The 25,034-nt window shown below is 28.7% G+C and overlaps 1 protein-coding gene across 2 annotated transcripts in view; it reads left to right on the top strand.

Annotated features, from left to right (window-relative positions):
- The window catches only part of LOC107452277 (neuroendocrine convertase 1), an 84,345-nt gene that overhangs the window by 37,699 nt on the left and 21,612 nt on the right, over positions 1-25,034 (top strand). For both annotated transcript variants that reach the window (XM_043042632.3, XM_071183351.2), the window contains 6 exons: positions 5,528-5,665; positions 12,466-12,574; positions 13,143-13,180; positions 15,509-15,585; positions 15,673-15,761; positions 23,318-23,490. In XM_043042632.3, the coding sequence (XP_042898566.2) occupies positions 5,528-5,665; positions 12,466-12,574; positions 13,143-13,180; positions 15,509-15,585; positions 15,673-15,761; positions 23,318-23,490 (624 nt within the window). The remainder of the gene's footprint in view (positions 1-5,527; positions 5,666-12,465; positions 12,575-13,142; positions 13,181-15,508; positions 15,586-15,672; positions 15,762-23,317; positions 23,491-25,034) is intronic.

Raw genomic sequence — 25,034 nt, 5'->3', positions numbered from 1 at the left:
GCATTTATTTACATGCAGAGCATGTACGAATGAATATAACCAAAATGCATGAACATATGAATTTATCTAATGCATAGGTAGATAAATGCATATGTGCAGACATTTTAGTTACACACATATACATTCACTTACATTGTATGTATAAATTATATGTACGTATGTATATAGATAAAAATTACGTATGCATGTGCAAACAGTGTAGACATGTACATTTATACACAACGAATGTATGCATTTTACGCAAAACGTGAGTATGTAAAATGTATATCTTTGTTCATGTACGCATGTATATACTTGCTGTTTGTGCGAACATACATTGTTTGTACAATGTTTGTCCCATTCATGTATGCGTGTACACATACACGATATATGTATGTCCCAAGCCTACACGTACGATTTATTTATGAACAATATAAATATGCATACACACATACATGCATTCGACGTCCATATATTGTACAGATGTAGATGCATACTTTCGTCAAGCATAACATATGTACATACATACATACATTTGACATGCACATATTGTGCAGATGTATATACATACAGTGTACAGATGTACATTCATATAATGTACATATGATGTAATAGGCATATAATGTTCTTATAATGTACATATGTGTGTACATATACTGTACATATGTGCATACGTATATTTTACATAAATCTTTCATACAAATTTTATATGTGTACTTACATGTAATCCCAATACATGCAGCATGTACAATGTATATATGTCCAATAAATGTAAACACACGCATACAATACACGTATGTTCCATGCATGCATATCCATATGTACTATGTATGAATGTATGTACATGCATTGTAGATGCGTACATACATTATGTACAATATATTTATGTCTAAATATATTTACAATTTATAAAATAAAATGTATGTAAGCTAACTGATAACGACTCAAGCAAGCTAAATGACAAAATCAAATGATATGTAAATTTAGTTTTCAGCTTTAATTGTTCTGTAAAATTTTAAATTTTTTTAAATAAAGTATAATTTTCAGGTATTTTCTTAAAATGTTAGACGCTACGAATTAATTTTTTATAACATAGTTCATAGATAGCAAAAAAGCTGCTAATTTAATATGTGGAAATAAAATTTAGGAATTTAAAATAAGATTATCGTTTGCTTTTTAAAAAATAAGAGATTGAGTTTTATATATCTTAGAATAAACTTTAAAACGAACTTTAATAACTTAACTGTAATAAAGTTTTTTTAATGCATGCACAATTTATGTGCACATTGTAAAAACATGTATTTAAATGTACTCATGTATTTATGCATTAAATGTAATTACGTATATGTATACGTTGTAGGTACATACATATATATATGTACATCTAACCATTCTTAGTACATCCATACATTACATGTGCAGATGTATCAACAAAGTATATAGTTATATAAGTATGCATGCTGCGTGTACAAACCCTATATCTCTGTACATATAAATGTACATGCATACATGTATGCGTCTTATTTAAGCAACTATGTGCATATAGTGTACCTATAAACAACACTCTTACATATTTTACGTAAATACGTAGAGTGTATTTACAAACGTACATTGTATATACGCTCTACTATCGCAAATTTATCCAATGTATGTACTTACGCACATAAATGCATGCATACATCTGAACATTATTTTCACGTACGTTCATACATATATTTTCTATGTATACAAACAACGTTTCTGCATGCATTGTATATGTATATATATGAATCACAAATTGTACGTACATGCAAGCGTACATTCTATGTACATAAAAATATTTATCCCCATTATTACTTACATAATGTATTTGCATATAGAATGCAATTGTAATTACTTGTAATCGTATAGTTTGATTACAAGTAATCACAATTACTTGTAATCAAGATTACAAGTAATCATGATTACATGTAATCATATATTTTGATTATTTGTAATCGTAATTACCCGTAATCATTTTTGTTGTGATTACTTGCAGTTGCAATTAATTGGAATCCTGATTACAGTTGTAATCAAAATTTTGATTACAGTCGTAATCAAGATTACAAGTAATTGATTACTGTAATCAATTATTGTAATCACGATTACAGCTGTAATAAGAGTTTTTGACAGTTGTAATCACGATTACAAGTAATTGATTACTGTAATTGTTTGTTGCAATCACGATTACAGTTGTTATCAAAATTATGTTATCTTGTTATTATCATTACAAGTAATTGATTACTGTAATTGTTTGTTGCAATCACGATTACAGTTGTTATCAAAATTATGTTATCTTGTTATTATCATTACAAGTAATTGATTACTGTAATAGAAAAATGCAACCGATTACATTTTTGTCCAACTCTGCAGTCTAGTGGCTGAAGGAGTTCTCGTGACAGGTGAAGAGTGCACTCCTGCATGAACACTTCGTGTTGATGCGAATTTTTCATTGTGGTAGACAATTTATTTAAAATTAAACCACTGGTGGCATACCCGAGGAGTTGTTTTGTGTTTTTCCATGTAACTCAAATCAATTTAATTTAACAGAAAAAAAAGTGTTCTCCACGAAGATGTGTTTGATTGTCTCGAGTCAAGACACTCGTCCCTTTGCGTCATAAATGGGATTGAAGGACACGAAGTTTCATTCATGCTCAAATAAATTTTCTTTCGTCAACTTCATATATGTTTGCATTTGACTGATCATTAATTGTTATAATATAAAATATAGGACAATGAAAAGCGTCTCATATGACTCATGAAAATAGGAGTATATTCTGCTGACAATCGACCTATATACCAAGCAGGGCTGTTTTAAACGTCTTTCGCATTTTTAAATCATACATTAGCACATTTGAATTGTTTACCAAAATAGCCGTAAGTAAAATTTTTTATAAATACTTACCCCAACGGCCGGGATAGCCTCGTCGGTAGGGCACTGAGCCCATGTCCAAGAGTTCGTGGATTTGATCCCTGCCGGCCGAAGACTCCCCGTATAGTAAATGGTGACTGATGCACGTTAAAACTGTAGAGTTTCAAAGTCCTCCATGTTCCCATAACAGATCAATACCTCTGGGGGTACAGATCCAGGAGTTTCCTTGTCTTCTAGATTGGTTCAAAATTACAAGGCTACGGAGCTGAACAGTAGTAGTCGTAAACTCTGTTTTGTCCTCTCTTTTTAAAAGAAATGCAAGACATTTACAAATGAAAAAAATATAAAAAACTTTCGCAAAACTTACGAACTAGGATATTGTTTTTGTTTTGTTTGCATTTGTTTTCTTAACACCTATGACCGTAAAAAACCTATTACCACAGTACTATGAATACTTACATTAAATATATTTTGTACCCACTGAAACCACATCTTTACTTAAACTAAACCTATTACCAAAATTAATTAAACATCATTGGCGTCAATAGTTGTATAGTGATATAATAATTGTATTTGTTCTCGAAACTAATAAGAGCATATCTTTATTAACTTTGCTTTTTAGCACATAATTTATTTTTCTTTAATTTTCAATTAACGTTCTTCTTACACAATATTAACGAAACATGTTGCAAAATCACAACTAAAAGCAAAAGAAATACTATATGGATACAAATAACTTAAAAATACTAATGCGGTGAGCTCTTGCACACAATTTACGTTGATTCTTAATTTTATTTGACACAACAAAAAATAAATAAATAATTATGTGCAAAGAATAAAATCCTTTTTTTTTATTAAACAGAACTATAAGATAGCATTCATAATGTTATATTTTAAATATTTATAAAATAGAACCATCTACAGTTTAATTCATAAACTAGTCAATTCTAAATCAAGTAAAAATTCCCTCTTTCAGCTGCTATCGAAATTTCCTCTCATCCTTTTAATATAGATAAGTTACAACTTCATATTTACTCGAGTTTCATTTTATACATTATTAATTCACCTTTATTTCTGAGAAGGAACTTTTAAGTTTACTAAATGAATGCCTCTAGCGGCGAAGCTTAAATTTCAATTTGAATGCACTTCATTTGCACCATACTGAAATTAGTAAACAAAAGATCCTATTTATAGTGCTCATAACCGCATAGATTGGATGCCTAAACCAACAAGACGTCAGTTTAGAGAATGCCTAATTTATTTAATCTCGCTTAATTGGCCGCCTAAAAGGCGCTCAGAATCGTGATTTAATGAAGAGAAAATTTACTGAGTTGAGAAACCAGAGCGTCAATTCAATTTGATTTTGACGAAATGCATAAATAATAATCCATGCTTTATTATTAATTATTTAGAAAAACAAGTTCTTCAAGAAAATTCAGAAAGGACATTTTTGTAAAGAAATATGATTGCCTTATGTCTAGAGTTTATACGTGGAATAAAATAAGCTAAATTTTTGTTATTCATAATGTAGGAACTTCAAGGTCGGGAAGATGCAGCCATAAATTTTAATTTGCTTTAAATTTGATTTCATTTTATGAATAAATATTTTGTTTATTGCAAATTAAAGAGGTGCATTCTTTTATTTCATTTTTTAAATTCATTTTCATTTATTAAATGTTTTTTTATTAAAAACAATGTGTTAATTGTTTCGTTACTAAATGTTTTGTTTATCAAGCAATGCGCTAATTGTTTCGTTATTAAATGTTTTGTTTATTAGCCAATGTTTTCTGTTTATTAATATTCACTTTATAATTAATTAAAAACACTGAATTTGCAGCAGGTTCTTAAACTATTTAGCAAGCAATAAAATCATTTAATTCCATGAAAAAAAAGAAGGAAAGAATTACGAAAAAAAATATTGTTTTTTCAAATTAGGTAATAAAATTCAATTTTTTTTGTTGAAAATTGTAATACACTTAAAGCTTAATTATTTTTATCAAAATATGAAGCCAACATTTAAATTTTTTTAGATTGATACGAAATGCAAGAGACTGGAACAACTACATGAAAATTCTTCAATCATTAACTCAAATCTTTGAATCCGAATGCATCAGGAAATTTTTCCTACATTTAAGCCTAAATTTTAAAATTTTTAGAATGATTTGCGAAACAAATGACCAAAACAAATGAGAGCAAATGTTTTCTTTGACTCAAATTTTTTAATCCGAATTTATCATGAAATTCTTCCTTCAATTAACTCAACATATTAAATTTTTTTGAATGATACTCAAAACAGGGGACAGGAATAACCACATGGAAATGTTATGTGTATATATGTGCATATATTATAACTATGTCTATAAACGTCGGGGGGAACGTTTACCTTCACTAACTCAAATCTTTGATTACGAGTGTATGATGCGAAAATTATGCATGAAATTGTTGATTCAGGTAAAATCCTAAATAATCATTTTGCCTATAATAGGACCTGACAACTCTAGGTTCATGTGTAAGTAAAAAAAAATAATTGATAAACAGAAAATGAGTTCATATACACAAATACTATATTACCAACGATTAGCAGCTAACTATCATTCAAAAAAACATTGTGTTTTCAATGTCTGATATCAATCATTTCCCAATTATGTTAAACTTTAGGTTGAATGGGCTGAACAACAGATTGCAAAAAATCGTGTGAAAAGAGATTTTTCTAGAGTTACTCCAGAATTTTTGAGGGAGACGACTAAGGAACGTTTTAGGTTTAATGACTACTTGTGGCCAGATCAGTGGTACCTGGTAAGTAATATAATACAGTCAACAACAAAACAATTTTTTGTAGTCTATATTATATCATCGCTATATATATCCTTAATAATATTCTTCGTAATATATCCTGTATAATATGTGTTATAAATATAGAGTGTACTAAATTATACAGACAGTATTCAAAAACTTATAATACCTTACTAAACTTAGACATTTGAGATAATAAAAAAATTCTTGCAACACAGTCATGTAACAAGAAATAAGTTTTTCTGAGTTTCTGGATTTAGAAACAAACTTTTCAGACAGATTACGCGCTAAGTCTTGTCTATCAATTTTGCCCTTTGCTTTTTGATGTATAAAAATTTCGCTCACTGATTACAAGTGATTGTGGACGTTTTGTAAATGTGAATTAAACTTTTCGGAAAATAAGAAGCAGATTTCAGATGTTTTTCTTTCATTTAAATATTTTATACTTGCAGCGCCATCTGTAGAAAACTTTTTTAATTAAAAAAATAGGAACTCGGGTAGGAAAAGTGTGCACTGTAACATTAGTTTCTTGACTTTTTTTGAAAAATTTTAATCATTTTCATGTTATAAGTTTTGAAACCGTCAGTCTAATTTAAAACGCTATGCGTCGTTCACAGTTACTTAGAGGAATACTAAATTTAGAGTATCTTGGGATTTTATTGTTAAGTAGAACATTAGTTTCTAATCTGTACTGTGGACCATTAATGTAATTTCAACTTTAATGCGTCGTCAGGCCCCATACAAATAGCACTCAATGCAACATTCATTTTTATGAGGCCACCAAAAATTGAGAGCAATTAATTGGTCTGAAGATAATGACACTCCCACATTTTAGTCTGTACTTAACTTGAGTTGACTCTCCTATAAGCCTATCTTTCGAGTCAAGAGTTGAGTTTATTTCAGTTATTCAGTTGAGTATATTTGAGTTTGAGAACTGGAACTGTTATTTACATTGAAGTTATAAAGTTGTCAGTAACAACCGATGGTTATTGAAAGAGACGGTGAGTTCAGAGTTAAGTTAAAATAATTCTGTAATTAAATTCAACATTCAAATTGTTCAGCTCAACTCAGTATATTATTTGCTCATACAAATTACTTAAGAACGAAATTCAAATAAAATAATATTTTCAGCATGGAAGATGGATTAAAATTTTCTTACAGGACAATAGGGGAGAGTGGGGTCAATTGTAACAGACTACGATTGTAACAGAGCAAAAATTTCGAGTGTCGGGTTCTAGATTTGGTTCCTAGGTGGCGCACAAGGTGTATTTAATAAATCTACATGTACACCCCTGCTGGCAATCATTTTTATGTACTTTTGAAAGAGTTAGATCATAAAAGATATTTTCACGCCACGCAAGTAATTTTTTTGGTATTAGAATATTATATTGTAACAAAGTAATTTTGTTTAAACAAATAAAAATTAGTAACCGAATATGTAAGTGGACACCTTAATTAACATTTCAATAAAAAAAAATTAGTTTTGCTAATTAACTAGCATTGTTTTTAACAAATGAAGCTGAAATGGCGTCTTGGGGACAATTGTAACAATAAGTAAAGGGACGATTGTAACAGCTGAAAATAAATAATCCTATGTTTACAAACCCATTTCTTAACTCTTTAAGAACTACCAATAATTTCCTAAATCATTTATATTATGTTGCATATGCATTATTTTATTTGTCACCTTTCACAGCATAAATTAAAATTTTTAACCCCTTAAAGTTAAAAGTTTAACCCTTTAGGTCTCTGCTCATTATTATTTTTACTCCTAAAATATCACTACTATTTTGATCAATAAAGAAATATATCACAACTATGATACTATGTATAATTAACTATGTTTTAGTTGAATTTATGAACTGTTACAATTGACCCCGTAAGTGGGGACAATTGTAACAAGTGCACGACTGTCAAAAATTGTTAATAACTAATATAATAACATTTAAAATTAGGTATTTATTTTTTTTTTCTAGTAGAGGATAGTCTACTTTACTCGTCTGTCAATTAATACTAATAATATATTGGATTTTTTGTTAGTTAAAAATAGTTAAGTAAAAAATTTTACAATTGACCCCACTCTCCCCTACACTCAATCTACGCTATTCGGATTTAAAGAAAAATGAAACTTTTTTCTCTTTAAAAGAAAAATGAAACTTCTTTTCTCTTTAAAAATAAGTATCTAATTAAGGATATATAAATAAAGCACGCTATGCTAATTTGCTTATCTATAACAATTTTTGAAAATTTTATACAGAATTCATTAAAAAATAGTTCAGAATATGTTTTTTTAAATAATGAAAGGTAAAGCTGTATACTTTTTAAAACTAGAATGAAGCCTTAGATAATCAAAACACTTTTATTAGGATGAAATAAAGTATTTCAGTTATTATATTCAAAAATAAAGTTTAGACATAAAAGTATTATGAATTATTTATGAGATAATGTTTACGATATTCTCAATTAGATAGAATTCAATCACTTTGGGTTTAAGGATAAATTTATGCATAATAGTACGTTCTAAAAACTATCATCATGCTAATGAAAAGCAAGAAGAAAAACATTTTCTGCCAATTAAAATAAAAAATATTCGTCATGTTTTAAAGGATATTTTTTGTGAAATTTGACTCCTTTTCTCAGATTTAACGAAGCAAACATTTGTTTCCTAAATTTAAAATATTTTACAAAAGGAAACTTGAATAAAATCATTATTCACTCAATTTTTTTAAAACTTCAATTAAATATTATCGGTGATTTAATAAAATTGACCATCACATGTTAAAATTACCATCAAATTCATCATTCAAATATCTCTCTGGAAATCAGTTTTTATGTACAGGGCACAAAAAAACGGACCACTCTGAATAACTTTTACTTTAATGATCGGATCTTCACGTTCTCACGTTCTAGGACTCAATCTTAATGGTTCGAGAGATTGACCTTAAATATTTTAACTAACAAGTGCAGATGATATTTTGAGCTATGAAATCCACAATCTGGAAAATATGGTCCCAATAATTTGGACAGGAGTGTACTCCAAAGTTTGGACCCCTTAATGTTAATTTTATTACTTCGTGTTTCTCTGTAACACGAAAACTTCCTAAGCGGATTGAAATTTTTTTACACACAATTATAAAATTCTTTTATCCAAAGATAATTCCAAGCAGAAAATAAATTTTAGTAAAAATATATTATTTTATTAAATAACAGTAAAAATTTTGAATTGAAAGGTAAACAATTTTTACTTCATTTTAAAGCATGTAATTTTATATGGCAAAATAAAAATTTTAACGAAATCACTTGAATAGTTTTTAACTCTACGAATTTTTCAAACAACTTGAATACAACGTGAAAGGCAAATTTTCTTTGTTATCATTATGATAATCGGATTTGCAATAACAGGGTTAGGTCACGTTTTATTTTTACGCTAGACCACGTGTTACGCTGCACCACGTGTTTAATTTTTTTGATAGCTTCTCTATTGAAACATGCTTTTGTAAGCTTCAGATATAATAACAAAGTGCTTGTTACGGAAGGAATATAGTTTGCATTTACACTAATAAAACATGAACTGAATATTGAAAATTGTAAGAAAAAGTTGTTTTCTGATCATGTAAGGGCAATGGTAAAAAAAATCATATTCAGCGGATTCAAAAGGAATTTAAAAAATCTTAAGCATGCACTAAAACACAGATAGAAAAAGACGTGTATTATTTTATTATTCTTCCATGGACGTAAGATAGCACGAAGTGATAATGAACAATTCTTTTGATGGAAGTTAAGTCCAACCAAATTATCTACATAACTCTCTACTTGCACTGAGTGGTTCAATATGCGGTTACAAACATAATGGACAAAGATTGCGAGTCGTGTAGCAGCCTATTTCTGAAAATATCATAGTACGCTGTTAGGGTGTCTTCATATTTTCATGCGCATGTGAGCCGATACTTTTATTTTCCAAAACTAAAGTAATTTTACCGAAATTTTACATTTTCGGATCTTTATTGTCAAAAATTGGATTCAAATAGGTACAGAACTAGTTCCTCGTCATAGTGTAGTTCACTAATTTACTTATTTTGGCACTTATTTTGAGATGGTATATTTAACCTCAATATCTATCCTTGAGTCAAAATGATCTGAGTATGAAATTCAGTTTGGTACACAATTGGGTGGATAGCATTTGTCTGTAATTGGTCTAAAAAAAGATGTTGTAGAAGGGACATTGAAAATATTTTTCATGAAATAATAACATTCTATTCACTTAGTATTCACTCAGCTGTCACAATAAATGCAAGAGTACTCAAAAGCAAGTAATCAAAATTAAAAAGTCCTTCCCCAAAAAATGCAATCACTCTAGACAGTTTTGAGAGACACATCACCAGAACTAGTGATCAAGATTTACTTTAGCTCTTAAAATATAATAAGCGTCCAGTACCACTGACATGGGCTGCTGACTATGGGTTGTTCCGTTCAATGAGCATCATGATCCGTTCATGCTGAACTATTCAATGAATTATATATTGTTATTATGGCGTCTGAAGTAAGCTTGATGTTATATGCTTGTGTTTCTTAAAATACCATCTTTGTAAATAAAGTGTTTATAACACATCGGCTGATAAGTTTCCGGTCTGACATAGAGATGGCACCCTAAATGCAGAATTAGTATTTTGTTTATCGAGTCCTAACCTTCAAATAAAAGGTGTCAAAATTTTATAATGATCTGTAGATCGGTTTTAAAGTTACAGTGATTTTAATCTTTGGCCTCAAAATAGGCGTTTGTTTCTACAATCACTTCCTCATTCGTGCTGAATCTCTTACCCACGAACATTTTTTTCAAGTCTGCAAACAAGTAGAAGCCACTAGGAGCCAAATCTGGTGAATAGGGTGGGTGCGGGTGAATTGGTGGTGTCTGACACAACGTCAAACAGCTCTCGGAATCATCAATTTGTTGTTGTTTTAGGTCAACTGTTAAGCATACGCGGCGCCCACTTCGAAAACAGCTTTCTCATAAGCAAATGTTCGTGCAAAATAAAGCCTACACGCTCTTTTGATATATTTAGAATATCAACTATGTCATGCAACTTCACTTTGCGGTTTTCCATAACAATTTTGTGGACTTTTATTATGTTTTCCGGATTAACATCATCTTTAGGGCATCCAGAGCGTGGCGCATCTTCAACATTTGTACGACCACGTTTAAAATCAGCAAACCAGTCAATAAGGGTCGATTTTCCTGCTGAAGAAAACGGATAACACTTATCGAGCCAAGCTTTAGTTTCTACCGTGTTTTTTCCCATTAAATAACAATGTTTAATAAGAATACGAAATTCTTTTTTATCCATTGCTTCAATAATATAAATTAGCATTCGATAAAAATCACTGTAACTTTAAAATCAATCTACAGATCGTTATAAAATTTTGACACCTTCTATTTGAAGGTTAGGATTTGCTAAACAAAATACTAATTCTGCATTTAGGGCCCCATCTGTATGTCAAACCGGAAACTTATCAGCCGATGTGTTAACTTAATATTATTTTAGTTTAATGGTTGTGAAACTTAGCTAGCGTGTCAGATTATTTTCTTGCAAAGATCACTAATTTAGTTGCCGAAATCATTAAATTGCGAAAAAACAGATCTTTTTGATCCTATTTAGATGCAATTTTCTAAAATAGTAATTTGAAAACATAACCTTAGGACAATTTAGTGAAATAAATGTTGCGGTTAAAAAGTTCACGATAAATTAGAACATGATAGGAATGTGCATCCCAGAGTTGTATAAATATAATGTGCTATAACCACCCTCTAAGTTTTTAACAGCTGTGCTGAATCACCATGAGTTTGTATGCCAGATTTTTATCTATTCAATCATTGAATATAGATCTTTTTTTGCTAGTGTGCTAATGTTTTTGAAATCAAACGGTACAATTTTTATAAACTATAACATTTGAGCTTTAGTAGCTCAGGGGCTAAAACGCTTGCATACAATTAAATGACCCAGATTCAAATTCTGGCGATAGCTGATTGATTAGAATTCTGTTCTTGGATTGCACTCATCACAATACTGATGTGGGTAAAACTTGAGTTAGAGTACCCTTGCTGTTGTGTTTACCGGGCTACCGTGGTTTTCCTCTGCATGTAACGCAAAAGCGGGTTGGTCCCAGCAAAAATTCGTCCACGAAGACTAAGTTGACCCAACGCTTGATCCAGGAGTATCTTTGTCTGAGTCGGCTACAAAATCACAAAGCTACGTTGTTTATCATTGATAGCCATAAATCCAAAAACGTATGAGCTGATCAACAAAAATGCATTAAAATAAGATAAAATGAAATACGAGTATTGAAGTGGAAATGGGTATTTAACAGATTTGTTGCGAATACTAAATACTGAAAAATCTCAAATTCTGTTAGTAATTTCAGTGATTACTAAATGACAAAAGATAAATTATATTTGATTGTTGTCATCCTTTAAAAGTATGGTTAACAACTGATATTCTTATTGGATTGTTATTCTACTAAGAAATACCACTGATAAAAAAACTCATAGTCTTTTAATGACGTTTAAATAATGTGTAACTATTAATTACATTACGCAACTGTTATGTCCAAATATTAATATTTAAAAAAAATTAAATTTTTAAAATTAAAAAAAATATTCTTTAGGGATTATTAAAACGCTTTATGTCACAAATTAAAATAACATTCAATTTATAGTATTTTTATCAAAAGTTTAAAAATAGATCAGTACACGGTCTTAAATATCAACTGGTTATTAAAAAATTACGTATCTGTTATTTTGATTTCAGCATGATACAAGAAGCTTAAACAACCTTCCTGAGTTAGACATGCGAACTATTCCAGTATGGAACATGGGTTATACAGGCAAAGGAATTGTTGTTACCATAATGGACGATGGTAAGATGTTTACGTAATTATAAAATAACATAAATACTGATGTATTTAGATCATAGTTTTCAAACCATTTTTGGTTCTCCGCCAGCTCTCCAAGACAAACATTGGCGCCCCTACTAGATAATAATAATCTTTTTTCATTGTTTAGGATTTCTTATAAAATGCACTTCTAATCATGCCCTTGATTAATAGGATTTTTGTCGAATGTTTATTCTCTTTAAACTTTTAAACATTAATAACTAATAACATCATTAAAAATTATTAACTGTCATAACATTATATTTTTAAGTTGAATGAAAGAAAAAAATTTCAAAATAGTTTGATTAAAATGTAAAGAAAAAAAAAAGTTTTTTTTTTTTTTTTTTTTTTTTTTTGTAAGCGAAAGAAAAATTGTTTCAGAATTTCTAGCTTTAAATTATTTTGCGAACGAAATGAAGCAAAGTGAAGCAAACAACTGCCTCTCAATGAGTAAAAATTTAAAATTCAAGTATTTATAATCAGTATGACTCTAAATGAAAGCTTGATTGACTTTTTTTAAGGGAAGTATAGTAAAAATGTATCTCTTTTTCAGGTTTGGAATGGAATCATACTGATATAATTGGAAATTATGTAAGCTAAATTTCTATTCTCAAAAGTTTCTTTCAGTTTATTGAGTTTTTAACAATTTATATTTAACAAATTACATTAACAAATTTTATTGTACAATATAATTTATCAAATTCGTTTTAAACATTATCGTCTTGAAAGATATGCAAATACTGTTGTTGATATGCCCAATAAAATGTTGATTTTAGTATTTTTCTCGTAAACTATGTATCGTACAGGAATGCTTCTTCGGGCTGCTTTTATGTACTCCCAACGAGGAATCTAGCTGTGCAGAGTTTATGCGGTCGTTTTGGGACACCATGTATATTTATTTTAGAAAGTTTTTCCTTTAAAATAGTTCTTTTGTTAAAAAATAAGCTGTTCATTTGCGCTAAGCTGTTCATTTGCGCTTCACTGCTAAGAGTTCATTTGAAAAAATAGCAATTCTTATCTGTTTAAAAAATAAGCATCCATTTTAATATAAATTTTTTTTGAGAAATAACCATTTTCTAATAACCGGAAATAAACAGTATTCAAGTTCTTTGCATCATAAAATATTTCCTTTCTCAGTCATTTTTTTAACAGAAATTATCATAACGACAGCCCAAATGCTCTTGCAATCTATTTCAGAAACTAGTCTTTTTTTCCTACTTTTAAATCCGTGTATATTAGGCATTAATAAATTAAAAAAGATACTACAGATAAAACAAATTTTTTATAAAATCTTTTTCATGCAATAACTTATTAGCCTTTAAACTTCTTCGATAGGCTGGAAGTAACAGTTTTGATAATTTTGGAGAATCAAGAAAATTACTGATGCTCAAATGGCCATGTTTCAAAATATTTGTTTTTTTTTCTCAAAAAAATATCCTTATTGGAACTGATTTTTGGAAAAATAGACTCCAAGAAATTTAGAAAATTGAGAAAATCGTGTTTCTTTTTTAAACTATCAAAGCAATTTCTTTAGGTTCTAAGTATTATTAGGTGTACTTGTATACAATGCAACAATTTTATACTTCTTTTTAATTTTATAATAGGTAGGCTGAACAGTAGGCTGAACATATTTTTTTGGTTAAAGCTTAAGATTGGCCAACACTGAGTTTCAATTTGCAGAAAATAGAACTAAGAATCATATTTAGTGAATGAATTTCTAATTAAACATTACTCACTATTTTTAAACCTTTAAAAATAAAAAAAGAAACAAAAAATTTAGCTTAACAGGCAAAAATTTAACTCATAAGGTGACTGGCAATCTCAGCACCTTATTTATTCTATTGTATTTAAAGAAATGTAATAAAGCAAATTTATTAGTTGTATTTTTGTATTTGTTAAATATTGCATTTATAGGGTAAATATATTAATTGTATTTAAGTATTGAATTTAAATTTTATTTTAGCTCTTTCTCAAAAACACTTTCATGAAGGGAAATTAAAAATAAAAATCAATTTGAAGAAAATTCTAAGTTATATTATAATTTTGTGCTAGCATATTTTTTCTTTTTTCAAATATTTCACATACGCTTTTGAAAAAACCTATATTTTTTTAAAAGAAAAAATCTTCTGTGTGTCCAGATTTTTCACCTTGATAATAACCATAAATATGTTAGATTAATTTTCAGATATTTCGTATTTTATAAATTTATACGGAGCAGTTTGGGAATAACTTTTAAATGATGTATTTTGAGTTCCTCTTTATCTTTCAAAATATTGCGGATCGAAAATTTTCAGTATCATTTTCATTAACAGTATATTAATAGCACTAGCTATGAGATAATATAAAAGGCGTTATTTATGAAGGCTTAAGGCGATATTTCATATGCTGAAAGATCTTACAACGTAAGTCAACATTAACATATGTTTGTAAGACATCCTATCTTAAAGAATAAAAAATCGAGAATTCTTGAGAATGTCTTAAAATTTCAGTAGTTATAAGATGAGATTATGTATAGTAGTTATAGAAGAAAGTTTCTTTATGGATTCATTTAAAAAAATATTTTTCTAAGACCCGAAAGCTAATTGTGATACCAATGATGATGATCAGTGGTTATAAGATAAGATTATATATAATGGTAATAAAAAAGTTTCTCTATGGATTTACTAAAAACATTATTTTTATAAGGATCTGAGAGCTGTTTGGGATACCAATGATTTTGATCAGTGGTAATAAGATAAGATTATGTATAGTGGTGATAAAAAAGTTTCTCTATAGATTTACTAAAAACATTATTTTTATAAGAATCTGAGAGCTATTTGGAATACCAATGATGATGATCAGTGATTATGAGATAAGATTGGATAAAGTGGTTATAAGAAAGTTCCTTTATGAATTTACTTAAAAAACTTATTTTTCCAGGATCCGAAAGCTAGTTGGGATACCAATGATGATGACGATGATCCCTTTCCAAGATACGATGCATCCGATTCCAACAAGTATTTTTTTAAATATTTTATTTATTTGTAATTTGTTTGTTTTGAGTTGTAATCTTCTTTAAAATACTTATTATATTTATTTTTTAGTCATGGAACACGTTGCGCTGGAGAAGTAGCCATGAAGGCTGATAACAAAAAATGCGGCGTTGGAGTTGCTTACAATGCTAAGATTGGAGGTAAACTAAATAGTGAAATAACATGTAATAATTAAAAACATCTTAATTCCTGACAGTCAAAATATCGGGAAAACTGCAATGTGGAAAATAGTTTGTTCAGGAGAGCGATCCAAAGGCCCCTTAATGTTAATTTGGACTATTTACACATTTCGCCATATTTCGAGAACATTTTGAGTGAGTTAAAAAATTATTGCACACCTTTCTTTTGTTTTATTGGGACCATATTTTCCAGATTGCGGCTATTCCCTATAGTTTGAGGATCATATTTTTGAATCCATCGAAAAAAAAAGCATTTTTATTCAAAGAAAGAAGCTTTTTGTGTCTGTTTTTGTAACTTACAACTTCATTTTCCCTAATTAGTAAGCATATTTGAGGTCATCCTCTCGAACCATTATGATTGAGTCCTATAGCGTCAAGATCAGATCATTAGATGGTCCATTTATATTTTTACACATTGTGCACTGAGAAAATGTATGATCAAAACAGCCAGAATACAATAAAATTTACTTTGCTTCAGGCTTTATGGATACACCAAAAGCTTAGTAATTTTTATTAAAGCAAAGCGCTTTAATAAAAATTACTAAGCTTTAAAAATTTTTGGTTAAATAAACCATGAAATATGGTTTTATTACCATACTGTTCAATACTAAATATGGTGAAATTTGATGGTTTTATTATGATACCTTAGAGCATGGCATAAAAACCATTTATTCGGTTAAATGAGAACTATGATTTTGAAAATCAGAACTTCTGATGAACTCTAACCATAGGAAAGGAAAAGAAAGCGCAAAATGAATAATTTAATAAATACTGAAATACACAAAAATAAATATTACCAAAGTAACATTGTTATTGCTTTTTTTAAAATTTTTTATTTATTTATCAGAATTGCTCTAGTGGCGCATTCGCTTAAGGTGTCTATCACTCCTCTGTTTGAAGTGGAAGTTTGGAGAGAAAAGGGTACCAGCTCAGGCATTGTCCACGTCGTCTGACCTGAGTCTAAATTACGTTGTATTCCTAACATGGCCGCTAAGAGATAGAGTCCTAAAATCACTGGGTGAAAATACCCTCACCATACAGTAAGGTTATTATACCAAAATTTTTCTCTCCTGTGAATCAGTTTCATATAAGTAAATCGTAAGGATGAATCGGACTACAAGCTTTCTAATTTACCTTGGTTAGAATTACAACCTCTCTAATGGCGGTTAGAGCATCAGATTAAGCTGGCTAGTTCGATACCAACCATCGGGCGGCAAACGAATCCTGCATGAAACCTGGACATTTGACCTGGCCAGGTTCACCCTAATGCTAATATACATTAATAACAAATTCAGCCCTATTTTCTGTTCTTTCCTCCATCCTCTACATTAATGACCATGCGCAAAACATGCAATTCTTTTTTTTCTCGACAGATGACAGCCCGACGCTACATCGCTTCATTCCTATGATTCGTCTTCAGAGGACGCCATACCGCATGAGAAACTTTTCATCATAAATTCTATTTTTAAGGCCATAATTAATTTAAAATTTAAAGAATAGGAAAAGTGAGTTTAGGCAAATCTATAGTATTTCAATTGCTAAAAAAATTCGAAATTTGAAGATGCAAACAAATTATTGGAAAAGTACTTTCCCATCTCATAATCCTAAGTCATCTTCTCATAATTTATTTTCATTTTAATATTTTGAAAATATCTTTGCAGTATTTAAAACATCATGGCTTGCTCTTGATCTGCTTGAACTCAGTTTTTTTAAATATTTATGGAAGTGAAAGAGAATTTGCGAAAAGTTTCTCTCTTGGTATAGCGTCCTCTTAACATTATTGACACAATTTTCTAGATTACAATCAATGCCAATTTTTTATCGTAAACTGTACCGTGTTTAATCATACACGGTCTTACCGAAAAAGTCTGTCCAATATATGTATTTTTTTTATGGTTCTATTACAGAAAATTACTGTTAACGTCATTTTTCCATGGCACAAAATATTATGGCAACTTTTATGCCAGAGAATTTCAACAATACTTTAGGATTTTTTACACTTTCTCAAGAAATGGCTAAATGCTAAATCCTCATATCGATATATTGAATATTTACATATTTGCTGCACACTTGAAAATATATTAAATCGAACCGTTTTTTCATTCAATCTGGGACCTACTAACATGCAATAAAGACCAAGGAAATTTTCGTACTACTAGATGGTACAATATTTCACCTAGGTAAAGCTGCAGCAAGTTTAAACGATATTTTGGTTCAAAGTAGTTAAGAATTTCTAACAAAGTGTGAAATATATTGAATTCATTTTACCTTTTTAAACTCTATCATTTTATGTGTAAGAGATACATTTCATTTGAGTTCATAATAAGCACTAATTTAGAGTAAAATGAAACTTTTACTTTTAAATTTGACTACATTTTTTAATAAGGGTTTTAGCCATGGTGGCTTAGGGAATAGAGCGTTAGCTTCTCAATCAAGTGACACAGGTTTGAATCCTGGCGGTGGCTATTTGATGCAAATTTTGCTCTTGGCTATCACCGACCATAGTCCTGAAATATACTACCCTCAGTGGTAGACGCCTCAGTGGTCATGGGTTTTAATCCACTAACTACCAAGCTAATCTTAGGAGGTTTTCATGGTTTTCCTTTCCTTGTAACACAAATGCAGGTTCGATCGATCAAAAAGTCTTTCACCAAGATAAGTTTGTTTCAATGCTTAATATAAGAGTTCCCTTGTCTCCTGGGTAGGGTTCAAAATTACTGAATTTCTCCGGCTGTTCAACATCGGTTGTCATATAAAATTAATATTATTTAACAATTAATATAGCAATTAATGCTATTTTATATACATAATTGTTTTATACTTCAGCCAAATAGAGATATATTGGTTATGTTATAAAACCAATATAGAGATATATTGGTTTTATAGGTATATGACTTCAATTTTTAATAAAAAATAGATTAGACCCTACGTCATTATAAAATATAAATTTAAAAAATATGTGAAACACCTATGATGTAGTGCGCTTTATTAAAATTATTAAACCTGTCCAAAAATACAATTTCGGAAGTGTTATTAGTTTATATAAAGATTGAAATTTTAAAAGAGCCAGTTTTCTTTCTAAGCATTTTCTTTTTAGTTTTTTCAAAACTCCGTTTTATACGATCTTTTATTGATCGAAACTTTATCAAATGAAATTTTATTTTCACGAGTCAATATTTTATGGAACCTATAAAATTTAAAGCCTGAGGATTCGAAATTTAAGAACTGAAGATTCAGCATAAATTTACTTCTGGGACAGATTTTTATTAATTTTTGAGTTTCTTAATGTTTCAGACATTCTAAAAATTTAAACTTAAATATATTCACTCACGTCTATATATTATTTTTGAATGCATGTTACTTCAATATTTTTTCCACATGCATGTAATGATTCATAGAAAAAAAAATTATATTTTATCTTTTGTGGGAAATTAAAAAAAACTTTAAAGTATTAAAAAACCGAAGAAGCAAACAAAAATAGCACTATATGATAAAAAGTGATAGCCTGAAATTATTTTAAATCTTAATTAATTTTTTCACAAGAATATAAATAGGGGCGGGTTAGTAACTGATCACTTCGTAAAATATTGAATAGCTGAAGAATCTTAAAAAAAATGCATTAAAGTTTCTTAATGCATCAGACATTCTAAAAATTTAAAATTAAATATATTCACCCATATTTATTAATTATATTTACCGCATTGAAAGATAAAATTATTTTTGAATGCTTGTTATTTCAATATTTTTCAACATTTTTTTCATATGAATACAATGATTCATAGAAAAAAAATATTTTATCCTTTCAGTTAAATAAAAAAACAAACTTTAAATCATTAAAAAACCAAAGAAATAAATAAAAGTTGCATTACGTGCACAAAAGTGAAAAAAGTCTTTGAAATTATTTTAGGTCTTAATTAATTCTTTCATAAAAATATAAATAGAGGTTGGTTAATAACTAATGTCCGTGTTTAAAATATTGAATGGTTGAAAACTCTTAAAAAATCGCATTAAAGTAACTGTAGTCTACTAAACATTATTACATCAATGCAAAGCTGCATAATTTTTATAATTTGGTGATTTTTTTCGTACTATTGTTATCAGCTCTTTGATATTGCAAATTATATCTTTTCCAAGCAATACCATATAATTAGATTTTCGATAAAAGCTGAAAGATGAGTCATTAATTAAAAACATTTTTTTTTCTGAGTTGACTGCAAAATTATTTTTAATAAACATTTTTTAAATTTGTGTTACAGCTGCTTGAAGTTGTGTTAAAGTGTTTAAAGTTGCGTAGCAACTGATAAAAAAAATTAAAAGAATAGAGTAAGCAATACGACATTATTTTCTAAGTTTAGTAGCATGAAACATAGCTTCAAAATAAATAAAGAAATTAATTGATATTAACAAGAGAGGAAAACGTTAAGATATCCGACTAGTTTTGAAAACGTTTTTTTTCTTAAATATTAATATAAAATTTCAGAAAAATTTGTTTATTTGTTTTATTATGCGTAAAAACTATTATTTTTATTATTTTAAAAGGCTATTTTAGGTTAAAAAAAGTTAATTTTTTTAAATACGCTAAACACTGCAAAAGAATTTTTATCGTCTAAAACAATAAATTTTTGAGGGTTTTATTTACGAGGTTATCAACTGTTTTTTGAAGTATCATCTTCAAAGCGGGTGCATATACTACTGAGTTAAGGACCAATGTAGTTAAAAAAATAAGTTTTTAAAAATTTCCGCACTTGTCTTTGAGAAAAAAACTTGCATAAAAAAATTAAATTCTACTTTATTCTTTTAGTCTGTAGTTCAAAATATGGGTGTTATAACGATAAACACTCATGAAAAATTGTAGATAATTATTTTAAAAACAAACATGAGATATCGTACTTAAGGCACTGTGAAATGCTAATTCTGAGATGAATGCATTTAATTACTTAAAATCATCAGTAAAATCACCTGGCGCAAAACTACTATAACTTCGTAAATAACTAGATAGCAAACTAAAGTAACTAAAGTATTTTTCATTATATTCAGGGATTCTAAATTTATAATAAACTCAATTGATAATATTTTGCCCAAAGTGATGTTTTTACACTAGTCCTTAATCTTATTTAAACTACTTAAAAGTATAACTGAGGAAAGTCTCTGAAAATATTTCCAAATTAGGTTCAAAATGGTAAAAGCTCGTTATAACGACAATTCACAATAGCATGTTTAATAGTTGTAATGTCGAGTTAGTTGTATCGCGCAAATTTATTGTTTAACTATTAATTTAAATGACTAGAGAGTTATAGTTTGTAATAGCATTTCGCATCATCTACAGAGAAAATTTTTTTAATTTATCTTGACGCTAGAGTAGGGGCAACTACTTTACACCATAAGAGTTCAACTACTCAGCGAGCCAATTATAGTTTCTGGTATAGTGAAGCACCAAGAATGTTCTTTTTCGCCTCTTGCTGTGAACCCTTTTTTGTTATTCATTAACACTTAAGTTTATAATAACTGTAAGATATAATACACATTAAGGGCAGTAAAGATTTTTTAAGAATACAATATAAAGTAAGAATCATTAACTTAGGAGGCATTAGTACGGTATTTACTGAAATAAAATTTATTTGTAAATCAAACATGCACACAGAACTGGGAGAATATTAATATGAAATAAGGCTAAGCTTAATTTCTTAATGATCTTATTATTTTCCCAAAAATGGTCATAAAAGTTGTAATTTTTTTATTCAAGAAAATTATATAAAAAAAGGTGTATATACAATATATGTACTCATTTCTGATTTTGGAATTTTTTTAGCTTAGAATTTAAAAAACTATATGTCCATGTAACTCTGACTTCATAATGTACACAATATAAAAACATATTTATTCATATAACACAAACTACTGGTATTCATAAAGAGCATAAGTAACTGAGATAAGAATACTAAATACATATCACAAATACATAGATTTGGATAGTGCTGCCATTCAGTGTGTAAAATAAGAATTTTAAAAAAACTCTCGGCAGAAGAGAGGGACATTTTTAAACCTTTTTGGTGCATTAAAAACAACATGAGATGCATTTGGTGCATTTTGAATGCTCTAGCTCGGAAATATCACGGGCACAAGATTGGAGACAAAAGCTAAGCAGGAGATTTTGACGGGAGTGAGAAAGAAGGGGAGGAAAGGGTTTAAAGAAGGGGTTAACAAAGCAGAAGAGATTAAACCTTAAATTTTATAATATTATTAGAAACAATTAACATATTTACGTGAATCTTATGAGGAGACAAAATATCTTTATTATACAACGAAAAGCACACCTACAGTTTATGTAAATAGTTTTTTAAATCAATCCGATAAGGAAAATTAAAATTACTTGGCAAACAATTGACCACAAAAAATATATTTGATCAATCTGTGAAGAGGATTGAAACTTACTTAGTATTGAATAGGCTATAATTAGTTTGTCAGTTCTATCCAGCAAGAACTCACAATGAAATAGTACACAGTCTGTAAACAAACCGCCATATAATTACTACTATCTTTAAATTATACAATTATTCATTTTTAAATATGTAATAAGGTTCCAAAAACATTTTTTATGCTTTTAAAATATGCCCTCCCATCATTTCATACACGAGTTCAAGTGTGAAATAATTATTCAAGCTCCGAAAAAAACACCCTCTAAGAAAAAAAAGATTTGAGGTTGATGTAATTTTTGTTAATTATTGGTATATAAAATTTAGTTTTTGAAGATTTAATTTTGAAAATTTTGAAATTTATAAGATTGCCCTATTCCATATTATCATGAAATAAAGTATACACAATACGCATTCACATATATCATTACGCATTTACATATATCACATGCATTCACACAATGTATGGATTTTTACAACGCCAAATTAGGATCGGTTTAACCACAGTTTTTAGAGTTTATAAACCTGAATTCACTGTCAACAGTTCGCTGTAAAGAATGGAAATAAGAGAGAAAAACACATATTCTTTTTAAAAGAGCTTCAGGATTTCGAAAAATAGCAGAAGAATTTATTTTTTGTATGGAAAACTTTTAGGTAACTCCAGAAAAGGGGTAACTTTTCTGTAAGTTACTTACATAAGTTTATGTTAGAGACAGAAGAAGGTGTAATGACAGTCGTTTTTCCCTTTTCTCATTTGACACAAGAAATAAATAAAATATATCTTACATTTTGCCTTTTTTCGTATAATATTGTTTAAGGATTAAATAATAGAAAAAAGTATTCCCCTTGAAAAAAAATACAGCAATAGTGGAAGGCTGGTAAATAGTTAAATCTCTATAAACATATAATTTTTACATCATTAATAGTTACATTTTGACTGAAACTTGGTAAAATTTTCGTAATAATGGACTTTTTGTTGTTATGCCGTATTCGCTACATGCAGATTTTACAGTGTTTTATTTAAAGAAACGAATATCAATCACAAAACTCTTTTTAAGCAACCAAATCTAGAACTCAAATTTCAAAATTCTTTTTACCTTTCAGGTATTCGAATGTTGGATGGTATTGTAAATGATGCTGTGGAATCGGTGTCTATAGCCTTTAATGTGGAACATATCGACATCTTTAGTGCCTCATGGGGACCAAATGATGACGGCATGACCGTAGACGGACCCAAAAGGCTCGCAGTTGAAGCATTAGAAAAAGGAATACAAAGAGTAAACACTAATTTTCTTTGATAGAAGAATTGATGTTCGTTTGTCTGTTTGTAAAATGTCTTCAATGTTCGAAACTTAAGTTTTTGGATCTAAATACACACAGTGTATTAAATTGTCTCACATAAAAAGGATTTTTTATTCAGTATAAAATAAATGTGGAATCCTGTTTTAGACTGGGACAAAAGTGAATCCAATAATAATTTCGAAAATAAGTATTTTGTTTTAATTTTTTTCTGGCTATAAAACGCTACAGCTTCGTTTTTTTTCAGCCATGCTTTGAATTTTATTAAAAAATAAAATGCAAAAGCAAATAAATTGCTTTTTAATTAAATGTGGTTTCACAGTCTGTATTTTTATTTTTACGTATGGAACAGTCTGCACTTTTACTTTTTAAGGAAAAGTAAAATAATTTCTTAATAATATTTGTAAAAATTTAATATTTACATCGCAAATAAGGATTTATACAATAAGGAATGCTTACGACAGAAATTAGAAGAAAGATTTTTCATACATTAAATCATAGAATGAACATCATTGTATAAAGGCATGTCTAGTATATTTTAGGCCTATCCTGTATTTTTAGACGTATCCTGCATTTTTAAACTCATTCTACATTTTTTTGGCTTATCCTGTAATTAATGACACTTTTACTGTCGTATTTAATATATTATTTTATTAAGATTACAATAGGCAGTGTGGAGGGAGAAAACATGAATATAACTAAAACTAAAGTAGATATGTACAAGCCAGAGACTGAATTATATCACTTGACTACTGCCATTCAATCAATAACAGTAATGTTGTTAATACTATTTTACATTGAAATGAAAGGTATTCCAATCGGTTGCCACTAGTAACTAATTAAACATTGATAAATTTTCATCAGGGGTAAGTAAAGTTACATAAGCTCAGACATCTATCTTAATTAATTCTTTGAATTCAAGAACGGAGTTCATGGTGATTGCTGAATTTATAAAGTTTTGTTCCTAAGACCATGCCTAAGAAAAAATATAAAACGTTCGTAAAGTTCCGAAAATATAATACTTTAAAGCCATTACATCGATATCTATAAATGTCTTGCTTTTCTTTTATTATTCTACTATTAAAAATTTTATTTCTTGATGAGAAAATTTTTTTTTTTACATTTAATTACTTTCCGATTCTAAAATTTAAAGTAAGAGCTGAGACCAAGAATTATATTTAAAAATCTACAGGAATTAAAATTCTTCTGAATAAGGAAGGTTGCTATTATATTAGTCCAGTTCGTTCAGTCTAGTTCAGTTCCAGTTCCCAATGAAGTCTATTAGTTTTCTTCCTTAAATCAATGACACTGATGTTTATTTTCAAATATTTATTTAACATTTTATAATTATAACATATTATAACTATTATGGATGGTAGTGATTACATTTACAAAATATTTACTAAATTATAAAATTACTAAACTTGATTCAAAATTTAATTACCAAAAATATGCGGTTAAAAAATAACAGCCATCCTAATTACGTTTTACTGTCACTCACAATAAATGAGCTTCTTTTATC

Source organism: Parasteatoda tepidariorum, chromosome 7, assembly GCF_982258835.1.
Source record: "Parasteatoda tepidariorum strain Cologne lab strain chromosome 7, Ptep-v5.0, whole genome shotgun sequence".
NCBI lineage: Eukaryota > Metazoa > Arthropoda > Arachnida > Araneae > Theridiidae > Parasteatoda > Parasteatoda tepidariorum.
This window is presented reverse-complemented; position numbering and strand designations above follow the sequence as displayed.